General features: G+C 28.0%; 1 protein-coding gene across 1 annotated transcript in view; it reads right to left on the reverse strand.

Annotated features, from left to right (window-relative positions):
- Positions 1-12415, reverse strand: part of LOC136983759 (caskin-2-like) — an 88020-nt gene that overhangs the window by 11328 nt on the left and 64277 nt on the right. Inside the window, exons 18-19 of the mRNA XM_067280602.1 lie at positions 10390-10598; positions 9336-10269 (exon numbers count right to left, since the gene is read on the reverse strand). Coding sequence (XP_067136703.1) covers positions 9336-10269; positions 10390-10598 — 1143 coding nt within the window. The remainder of the gene's footprint in view (positions 1-9335; positions 10270-10389; positions 10599-12415) is intronic.

Genomic DNA, 12415 nt, shown 5'->3' on the forward strand with positions numbered 1-12415 from the left:
ATACAAACGTGCAATTCATGCAAAATCATAGCAGTTCTATAAACTTAATATTTTGTACAGTATATATTAGCCCAGGATTATTTAACTATTTTCAAAATTTAGACAATACAAACAAAGTTTGAGTCCTTTTTTCGTAGTTATCTTTTTATTACAGTCCAGGAACCCCAAACAGCCGGAAAAAAAAAATTCTAATATATTCTCTAGATCAGTGATTCTCAAAGTGGGGGTCGTGAAAAATATTTGGGGGGTCGCTGAAAAATTGATTCTAGATCAATTTTTTTCAAATATTTTATAAATTTACTATGGATTCATGTTTAGAAATAATAGAAATAAAAACTATATAAAATAATTTTTACTTAAATAAATTGCACATATAAATAATAAAAAGAATATAAATATTTAAATATGAGCTTAACCCCTTCCCTCCGGGATGTTTTTCGACACACTCATTCTTCGGGGGTCCTTTGAAATTTTTAAGTGCAGATCGGGGGTCGCGGTCCAAAAAGTTTGAGAAACACTACTCTAGATGATATTTTAAATACTCTGATTATTTACTTATATTTCTAATTTCGTTTAAGTAAAATTTTTTTTATAAGTTCCAAATGCCGAAATAATTTGAATTATTCTAGATGTTAATTAATGAAATTAACATCTAGAATAATTCTTCCTTTGCTGGATTAAACTGTGATTCAACTGACAGATGTTAAGAATGAATCGAGGAGCGAGTGAAAAAAGCGGCATATCCCACATTCACGAAAAAGGAGAATTTGGATTTCAATTCGCCAGCATTTTAGCGTGCAGCACTTTATTAACGTGGATGTACAACCTGTATGGCATGCAATTGAACTGTAAAAGTTTCTTAGAAGATGGACTGGTAATGCACAAATCGAAATTTGTTAGTAACTCTCTTTTTTTGTAGTTTTGTGGGATATGCCATTTTCCACTCAGTCCTTCAATTAAATTATTTATATTTCGCTTAACTCTAAAAATAATTTACGTTATATTATTATATGTAAGCGGAACATCTAAAAGTCAAAGATGAAATAAGATGGGCTGATTGTAATTACTGCTAAATATACACCAAACAAAACCTTTACCATCCAGTAAATAATTTTAACGTAAAATTCAACAAATGTTCTCGATCTTACACAAGATCTGCGTCGGGTCAACATTCTAAATCGGAATGTGCAGAACCAATTTCAAATTTTTTAAATAATTGGAACAAAAATACAAAGATGTAAAATATAAAATCGTATACATAAAGATTCAGTGGCATTCTTAAGATGTGTAAAATTAAAACAGTTTGCTGAATTTTAGATTAAATTTATTTGCTGGATGATAAAGGATTTGTTTGATGTAGTGTTCTTAGTCATAGATCCAGTTTCAAGAAGAAAGTTATTTTGTAATTATCGTACTTATTAAAAATAGGTAATTACTACTTCATAGATTAAAAAAGATATATCATAAATTTAAACTTTATTCTATAAGATATAAAATCAGTTGTTGATATAAGTTTTATCTATTTGATAATTATCAAATTAGAAGAATTTTATAAAATATTTTAAGTGTTAATAATGAGTCTTCAATAACCTATTTAAGATAATACAATTTATTGTTATTTTGCATTATTCTAAAGCATCATAACCTCTTAATGAAGAATGCAGAGCCATTTATGCAACAAAAGTGTAAATAGAAAATTGTATTTCTCAATACACACTGTGAATTACAATCAAATAATCAAAAGGAATAAAAAATTGGTTTTTATATTAAAATTGTGTGTTTAAAACTACAGTAACACCTCGACTTACGCTACCCCAACTTATGCGATTTTCAAATCTCGTCGATTTATCTGTTTGGGCGCCACGCAACTCTTGATTACTCACTCCCTTACATTATTGTTCAGCTTACATGTTCGAACGCATCGTGCGGAATCGACGCATAGCTACAATTTATTTTGTGTTTGTCGGGGTAGAATCGTGCAGTAACACGATTCCCGCCCTTTTTTTTAACTGGTAACGGTCACCGTTACAAAAAGACAGTTGAGGTAGCGACCGTTGGAGTTTGAATGCGTATCCGCTGATTGGTCATCAGACCATCACACCACCTGCGGACCTCCGATAAAGCTACGACCATCGGGAATTGCTGATTTTATGAAGCCTTCTACATCAAAATAACTTTGGTTTACGATTTTAATAATATAATTTGCTATACATATGTATTATCTAAGATTTTATTAAACATTTTTTTCTAAATTATTGTTTTATTTAGTCTCCGGCCCCAATTAAAAACAATTTGTATGTATTTACATGCAAAATTATACCCCGACTTACGCAAATTCGACTTACGCGGTTATCGCTCGGTCCCACCTATCGCGTAAGTTCGGGGTATTACTGTAATTTTAAACTCTATATGAGGTGAATCTAACTTATTATTATTATTTTAATTTTAGGGATGTTGACTATCTTTAAATATAAACCAGAAATTTAAAATTGAAAATACAGTCCCTCATTCTAATATTTTCTATGTTCCACATACAAACTAAATGAATATGTTGCAAATTTTCTGTAACTATTTTATGTTTTGTTATTGTTCTATTTTAAGTTTCTCAAATTCAGTTTTATATATGAAAATATTTTTCAGTTTACACTTAACTTTTATATTTCTAAATTCTATAAACTGAATTTTTATGTTTATATGATTTCCTCTTTAACAAATGAAAATAAACATTTCAAACAGTGTTCACTAGCTAAATTTCGAATGACTTTTTAAATTATGAAAAAAATATTCAAGAATTACTTTTCATTAAAAGAAGTGCGTATTAATTAATGTTTTGTCATCTAAGAGTTAAATAAGGATATTATACAGGGTGGGTGGAAAGTAACTAGGCATTGTAAAATTTTGCTATAATTTTTGTAATAATAATGCAATCATAATAAAATTTGTGTATGTATATACAGTACATCAATCAATGGAATTTTATAATTCCTGCATCAGTAGTGAGGCTATATATGCAATGGCAAAAAGATGGCTGACTGCTTGACTTACAGTATGCCGCAATCTGTGAGCAAGCACATATTGCTGCATGCTACTTTATAAGGTGTGGAAATCGGCAATTGCTGTACAGAGATGGTGGCATATGGTGAAGGGACATTATGCCACAATCCATCTGAAAAAAACACATGATCAGAGGAAAACATGTCATTGGTAGATGATGTCAGTATCTACATTAAATCTTAAAGTATGCAACCATATTTCCATTTAATAAAGCACATGTCAATAATTTTCATCATCTTTGCATTAGAAGCATAGAAATTACAATTTCTCAATGCCTAGTTACTTTTCACTCATTCTGTAGTATAAAGTATAAACTAGAAGCTGAAAATATATCAATGCTGATAAAAAAAAATTAGTACATTTTTTAGATTTTACAATTTAGTACATAAAAGGGTTATATCTGTAAGGGAAAAACTATATACACATTATGCCTAGAATATTAGCATACAGGTAGTTCATAAAGATTGTTATATTTCAAAAATGTAATCATTCTTAAGTATTTGGATTAAAATAAGAGAAAAACTGGTAAGAATCATTAGTATTGTTAATTGCTGTATTTCTTTAAAAATGTATGAAAACATATACTTTGTCTTCTTTTTAAATTTACCTTAGACACTTATTTTGAGTATCCATTGATAAGCAATGACTGATTAGATTGCGAGAAGTTAGAATCAACTGTGACAAAAGTCACTTACTTATACAACAATAAGAAAAACTGTTTCTAAAGATCCAAGTAAGATGAAAACATTAAATAAAATCAAAAATAAACAACAAAGAGGATTTACTAGGCAATATATCAAATTGTTTGCCGAGATATCTTTTGAGACTTAAGACAAAGAATGAGTAATGCACATTGTTGGTTTGACATAATTACATCTCACAAAACAGAGATATGTATGATGATAAATAGCTTCAATAATGCATCCCATAACTTAAATATAATTACATATACAAATAATTAGATAAAAATTTCATTTTACTGACAATAAATAATGCAAAACTTCCTTTTGTAAAGATTTTAATACAAGTTGTATGATAAAAAGAAAAAGAACTAACTAGTAAAATTCAATAAAATTTTTCAAATTTATTGAATTTTAAAATTTATTTTAGATAACTAAATAATCTGAAATATAAATTGAACGTGCTTATTCAATTATAATATATTTTACAAACTTTCTTTATTCAATAACACATTAAAGTACTGTATGGATCAATTAATTTAAAAGATAAGTGTAGCATTTTATTTTGCACTGTATGAACTATAATTAATTTCTTTATCTTTAATTAGAATATAATCATATACTAAGCTGGCTGCAAACATCACAATGACATCACATTCCCTTTAGAAAATTATCTTAAAGTTGAAAATAAGTTCTCAGAATTTATGTTGTTTGTCTAGTGCTTTCATTAGACAATTAGGAATGCTACAACAATAAAATTACATTCAGGCAAACAGGTATTTTAAACAGTAATTTTCATATTATTCCTAATATACAGCACATTTAAACTGAAAGATGGAATATTTTCATGAAGATGATAAAATTATCATTATGAATACTTATTCAAAATTTTTAAGAAATTATTGATATATATTTTAATCTTGATACAATTATTATTAATATTAAAATAATTGTTTTTGTTACTTTTTCAAATTACTAAAATTTTCTTTGGAAAGGAAAATCCTTGTATACATAATAAAGCTTAATTAATATCAAATTACATTTCAGTACTTCTTTGTCTCTAATTCAGATATGGATAACCCGAGGCCGTCCGTGGCTTTTTCTGCAGCCTGCATACTATCAAGATCCTTAAATATATTAATGTCTTAAGTAATTTACAATAAATTCACGTGTCCAATAAACAAAAGTCCTAAGAAATAAGTGATAAGTTTGAAGATTAATTATGCATAGTGTTCACATTTCCTTAATAAATATTTTCCTTCTTATAATTTAATCCTTCCTTAATGTTTTCCTATATAGTCCTTTGTGCATAACATCAAATTCAATGTTCAGCCGTTACTATAAAAAAAATTGTCCATGCATAGTCCACACTAATAATCCATTCTAGCTAAATTAAAGTATGCCGTTTACATCAGTGGTCGCCAACCTTTCTGATTTCGTGGACCACTAAACTCACAATTTTGAATCCCATGGATCACTATAATGAATTTTTTTTAACAATACAAACATCTATAGAATAATGATCATAAAAGTTCCATTTTACTTTATTTTACTTTATTAATATGAAATTCACTTGTTATAATTACACAAATTAGTGTGAAATTTTTTGCTGCCTGATTGAAATAAGTTTATGAATTCTTGGCTCTTTTCCATCAAGGACAATAATCATACTCACAACATTATTTATTGATAACTGTCATTTCATGTTTAGTTTTATATTCAAATAAAAAATCCACAATGAATGAGAAAAAATAACCAAGCATTTTGCATTTCTTTCATAATACTTTGCATAACCTTGAGTTAATCAATGTCCAAATTTCTCCATGGACCATCAGTGATCCACAGACCACCGGTTGGTGACTGCTGATTTACATATCTCAAGAAAGCTATTAAGCTATTTAAACTTTAATGAAAACAAGTAACTAATTGAATAAGTTTTGATGTTGTGTTGTTCGTGTATTTCTCCAGTTGCTGAATGTTTTTGACTTTCATTCAGAAACTTGTGCTTAAAATGGAAATATTGATGTATTTTAAGAATTTATATGTTCAGAACATTTTTAAAATGAAAATTAACAATACTTGAAAAAACAGATTATAAAATTAAAGCATGTATTGGTTTTGTATTGGTTTTGTATTTGTTTCATATCAGATAAATTATATAAAAACAGCTCAAGAACCATATTTTCTTATCTGAAATGTGTATAATATTAAGGATAAAATTAATTTAAAATTTTAAATTAATTTTCAGTTTTTATAAAATAATAATCAAACTGATTGAAATTAATATCTTTAAATATTATACATGAAATGAAAATGCATTTGAATAAAATCATATAATGCAACTGTAAAGACAACAGTCTTTAGTGACAAATTCCAATTCTGTTTAACACTAACGTGGTCATCCATTCCCAGAATGTGGAGAATCACTGGTAAATAGTTCAATCCCACTTTTACTGTTGAGTGGTACACTGTCTCACTTGCTAGTATGCTGATCTGGGGACCCATCTTGTATAACAATTGGTCATCCTCTTGTATTGATACAAGGAACATTGACAGCACAATTTACATTTCAGGGAGTCTTCACCCTAATACGTTACTTTTCGTAGCAGGGCTGAAAACAGCCATTTTTAGCAAGATAATACTTGGTTATACATAGCTACGGCTTTCCAGGAATGTATCCATCATTTTATTACATTTTTTTGACCTGTCTGGTCTCCAGATATGTCACCCATCGAGCAGTTGTGCGACAAGATCTTGTACCTCAATGCAAACTTCAGCAATCAACATCATACAATCGTATACAATGTCTGTATGACTCCATTCCTCACCATATTACTATATGTACTGAGGTAAGGAGAAGATTTTAAAAGACATTAAAGATTTATTCACACTGCACTGTTGTTCTACAAGAAACTGCTCTTTGTTACAATATTGTAATCATTTCTTACCATCATTTTCATACTAATAAAGTTTCGTTTTATTCTAATGCTTCCTTCCTGGTGCATAACTTTGTCAGTGAGTATATTAAAATAACTAAATTATCCTAAAACTGATTAACAGCTTAATAAATCATATGATATATCAAAGGCACAATTTATGTGGCAAAAATTATGATAAAAATAACTGAAACAAAAATATTCAAATCTCTATTTTTTTAAACAATTGTTAATCAATTTTAGCAAAATATATAGCTAATATATATATAGCTGTTGCTAATATTTAATACAAATTCATTCAATGAATTATTGAATATAAGTTTTCTAGCTAATTGTTTTCAAAGAGAAGCTAAGAGAAAACGTAGTAAATAAAAAAAATTTTAAGTTAATATAGCAAAAAATACATGGATTAGAACAAAAATATATTCAAGTCAAATTATCAGTCAGCCATTTTTTGAAATGCATATTTATAGACAGAAATATGATCAAGTATTTAAGTTTTAGCTAGACTGTTCAATAAGTAATCTTTTTAATAATGAGGGATTTAATAATGTTCAATTACTTATTTGAACAGAATCTTAACTCACATATTTAGAGTTGCATTTGACAAATATTTACAAACAAGTTTCACTAGAATCAATAAATTAATGAATAAAATTATTTATACAGACATTAATTACTTAAACATTTTCTTTGATTTGAATTGTTATCCTAAGCTAAATAAGTTTCTCTTGTTGAATGTTAATTAATTAAAATATAAATTAGGATGTTAAACATTTTATTTTTTGAAATAATTTTTTTTTTGCTTAATCTTTGCCAGTCTTGTGAAGAATAAAATTAGATATTTAAAAATTTTAAATTTTAAACCAACTGAATAGATCATAAGAGAGAATATGAGAATAAGATTATCGTGTCATAGAACAGGCTATACACTGTTTTACAGTATAGCCTGTTCTACGACACTATGACACGTTTTTCCAATAAATGATTTCTGTTCATTTGTGATTAAAAAAAAGAGTAGAAAAATTAATTTGTTTTAAAGATTCTATTAATTAATTTAAAAAAACAATGCAATGAAACCTGTCTGGCTTTTGTATTTAGGATAAAAGTTTAGAATGAGAGCATTATGAATAGTTCATTAAATAATCTGAATATGTAAACACCCAGTTAATACCTATTATATTGTTCTGTCATTAAATGTTCCAACCAAAATCAAAGAAATCACAGATATACACTGTGTGTATATATATAATCATTCTAATTTCCTTTTCTTCATATGTAACACCACTAAACTGAACTCTTTATTAATCTAAACAACTCTATAAATTAATTAGTTCAGATTAGTGAAATTGCACTGTATTTAAAAGATCAATTATAATATTTTTCATATCATTCATCTGTTACAAGTAATATCTCCACCAACCTCGAAATTAGTCCAGCAGTCGTCAAAATTATCATCTTTCTAACATTTTCGATCTACTCCAAAGGTCTTCATCAGGAAATTAGAACATAACGAAATGTTTGTTGAATCTTTGAACAAGAACATTTAATTTTGTATTTAATACAGTTTAAATCAGCTGTCATGCAAATACTTCATAACGTATGGATAGGCAGTTCAGAAGATATTGTCAAAACATGCCTGCCATGCTTTTGAGATTGCATTAATAAAGAAGAAAGGGCAATTTCCTGCTCTTGAAAATTTCAAGAACTTCCATCTCTCATTATAATATGTTCCCCACTTTTTCAACAATCCTCCATGTTGAAAACATCAATAAAAAAATATTAAAAAAATCAATATCGACATCAAAGAAGAAAGGGCATCAAAAGCATAGCAAGCATGTTTTGACAATATCTTCTGAACTGCCTATCCATACATTATGAGGTATGTGAATGACAGCTGATTTAAATTGTATTCAATATAAAATTAAATTTTCCTGTTCAAAGATTCAACAAACATTCCATTATGTTCTAATTTCCTGATGAAGACCTTAGGTCAAAAATGTTAGAAAAGTGATAATTTTTATGACTGCTGGACTAATTTCGAGGTTGGTGGAGATTTAACTTTTCATTACGTTGAAGAATTATTTTGAAAAATATCAAATTACTGGTAAATTTATATGCTTATGTCAGTCAGCATTTAATTTGCTGCCAGTTAGTAATTATTTTTTCAGGCTTATAAACTTAACCAATAATTTGACATTCTTAATAATCTTAAATGCCTTACAAGCAAAATAATTTTCCTATTAGCTATTACTAATCAATCACTTTTAAAAATTTTACGCTTTATAATAATTTTGTTATCATTGTTTTTCGAAAACTTATTCTAAATTAGTTTTGTACTTTTTAAGACATATATCTTTAGCCAGCAGAAATTCATTGAAAAAATTAACATTTCTGATTAATTCTATGGCTACTGTCAGCTTTGGCAATTGCAAAATAAAATAGCACTTTTGAGATTTCATAACAGAGCCTAATTAGAATAATAACATTATTATTCTAATCATTATGAAATCTCAAATAACATAATAATAATATATTAATAAGTATTTTTCCATATTACATATGTATGGATTTTGTCAGCAAAAAAATTTATATCCAAGTAATTTTATTTTATTTAATTTATACTGAAATTTCTAATGAATAAAAGGAAGTTTAATAATTTTACCTTGAACATGCAAAGCTGCAGTAGATACTGCTTCTTCCATCATCAGTGCAGGATGGGCTTTAGCTGCTCTTTGCTTTATAGTACCAACGTTCTCATTGGCAAAAGGTAATGAATTAGATTCTGTACTTGAAGTGGAAATATTTGAGTCGGCAGAGTCTTTTCTACGTTGGCGGAAGTTGGCGTGGAGTTCCCGCAATTGCACGTCGTCTTTGGCACCAATACGATCGTCATTTGCAGCCAATTCTGAAATGATAGAAGGAAGAGGTGATGGTGGAGGAGGAAAATCTTCGGAATCAATTGGCGACGAAGGTCTATCTCTGTCACCCGACGGAGGTGAAAAATCATTAGTTGTCATGCTAAAATGTGAAGCCAATCCTTTAACACAAGTGGCAAAAGCTTCATCTTTCATTTCTTCTAAGCTTCTTTCTAAACAAGAATCATCATTACTTTTAATGGAATTTGTTCGTTTGGGAGGTGGCGGCGGCGGAATTTTCTTTCCTCTTAAAGATCCGTATGGATCGACCGAATTATTAATAACAGACGATACTAGAGATGTATGTTGAGGAGAACCTGTCAACCAACTGTTATCAGAATTAATAGATTTAAAACTCTCTGTTTCTGTAAATATTTCCGGTGGAGATTCCACTTCCACATCAACAGAGCGAGATTTTGCAATAATTTTTGCGACAGGTCTAGGTTTCACTAATCCTCTGGGCCGATGCAGAGATGCAGTACCATCAGTTTCATACAATTGGTAATTGCCAGTAGAATGCATGCCAAATTCGCTATCAGTATCGTAACCACACTGCCTCCAAGAATTAATTGTATCATACCAACTGTCTGTATTATTTGAATAGGGATGAGCCATAACTGTAGAAATGGAATCATCCATATCTAAACTTTCAAGTGAACGGCCACGACCGGATGACTGGACCTAAAACAGATCATAAACATATTAAAAACATTGTTACATCATAAGTAGATTTTTAATAATTTAAGTATTTATTTTGATTTTTACTTTAAATTATTTAAGATTAAAATAAACTTTATTTACTTGTTGATTTATCACATGTGTACACAAAGGAGATGGCAGTTCACCAGTCATATATTTGGCAAAACAATCTTCTTTTGGAGGGGATTGTTGAAATGTTTTCATTTCAGGAATACTACCAGTTTCTATGGAAGGAGAACTTTTGGCACGCAAGGTGGTTATGGCAACTTCTTGGCCTTGAAAGTGGAAATTTGGAAGAGGGCATTGATTCACTGAAAAAATATATTTTAATAATTTTATTAATAATGCATTGTATAAATTTATCTAAAAAACATTTCATATTCATTAATATAATCACTTATTAAGCATATTTTATAATTTCTATTGATTTTTAAAAATAAATTATCAAAAATAATTCAGTACAAATAAGGAAGTATAGATTTTTCAAATTTCATGCAAGATTAAAATAATAATTTAATAACTCTAACATTATAATAAATAGTTTTAGCAATCTTTAGTTATTGAGCTTTAATTATAAAAATGCTCTAACTCCAAAACCAATATTGGAATTAAAAGCTCAATGTACCATTTTAATAAAATATATTTGAATATTCAAAGAGACAAATTTTCAAATACACTTTTAAAATTTATTTCTATTTTAAATTTAGTATTATTACTGAGATAAATGCAGAACTGTTTTTTACACTGTATTTGACAATTCAATAAAAACTCCCATAAAACCATGTTATAAGCACATGCAATGCACATCATTGTTTTGCATATAATTTTCAAAAAATAAAACATGAAAAATAGTCAATCAGTTTTATATTAATAATACTTAAAGCTTCCTTTATTCAATTACTTTAAACTTTTGCACTAATACTAATGATGTTTCTTTGGAAATTTATAGAGCAAATACAAAATGCATTGAAAAAAATAACATCACGTCAAACAAATTGTCGAAACAAACATTTTTCTCATTGCCATAAAAGACTATTATATATTAATTTTAAAATTTAAATCGAGTCTTTCAATTCATTATTATTAAATGTCAATTATTTCAAAAATTTCTTTCATCTATATTTTGCCTATGAACTGTTATTTAATCTTAAAAATATAATCAATCCTATTTTCTCCATACAACATTGTGATTTATATAATTATTTACAATTATATAAATGACAATATATCATAATTTTAAATAAAAAGAAAGGTTTTTATTAAAAGAATAATGTGTGTTAAATTTCCATTACTGAACACCAAATTTGACCAAATTTGTAATAATCAATACAATAATAAAAATATCTTGACAAATAAAAACAACAACAACTCTGTTTACATAATACTGTTGTATTATATGTGTATATACTATACTTATTAATCTGATTAATACGACGATATAAAAACAATGTTTCTAAAGAAATTTATAACTGTTCTTTTATTTCTTTTAAGATTTTTATAAAATTTTACTAGGACATCATGTGACTGTCATATTGCAATAAAATTGAGGCGAGCTGGAAAGAAAGAAGCAATCCTTACACTGGTTCAGAAGAGGCAATCCTTGCACTTGACAGTTGTGGACAGATGAATGTTGCACTTACCAACATGGAGAGATGATCCAAGAACAAAGCAATCGACAACAATTGCTTCGGTCTTGTGTTTTGTTAGGTTTTATGCCTATTTTCTGTTAAGCGCACACAATGCTGTTTTTATTTTTGATCCCCAAATTCCATTATGTGCACTTAGTCATGTCAGGAAGCACGGATGATGTCACTTTGACTCCACTGTATATTGAAAACAAAGTCGTAGACCCCAATATTTTATTAAATTTTTGGATTCATCATTGCAATTAATGGAAAATGGCTAAGTTTAATAGAAATCGATCAATCAAATTTTGAGATCAAATAGAATTTTGTAAGCTACATAAAAGAGGTTTTGCTAACACTGCTTCAATTAAAAATAATTTTTATTTTAAATACTTACTGCTACTTGATTTTACACTATCAAACGGTCCGCATATCATTGTATAAAAATGATTAAAAAATTCCCTGTGAATTTCACATAAATAATTATATGATTATGCTGTACT

Source organism: Centruroides vittatus, unplaced genomic scaffold (genome assembly GCF_030686945.1).
Source record: "Centruroides vittatus isolate TY-2023 unplaced genomic scaffold, ASM3068694v2 contig_885, whole genome shotgun sequence".
Classification (NCBI taxonomy): domain Eukaryota; kingdom Metazoa; phylum Arthropoda; class Arachnida; order Scorpiones; family Buthidae; genus Centruroides; species Centruroides vittatus.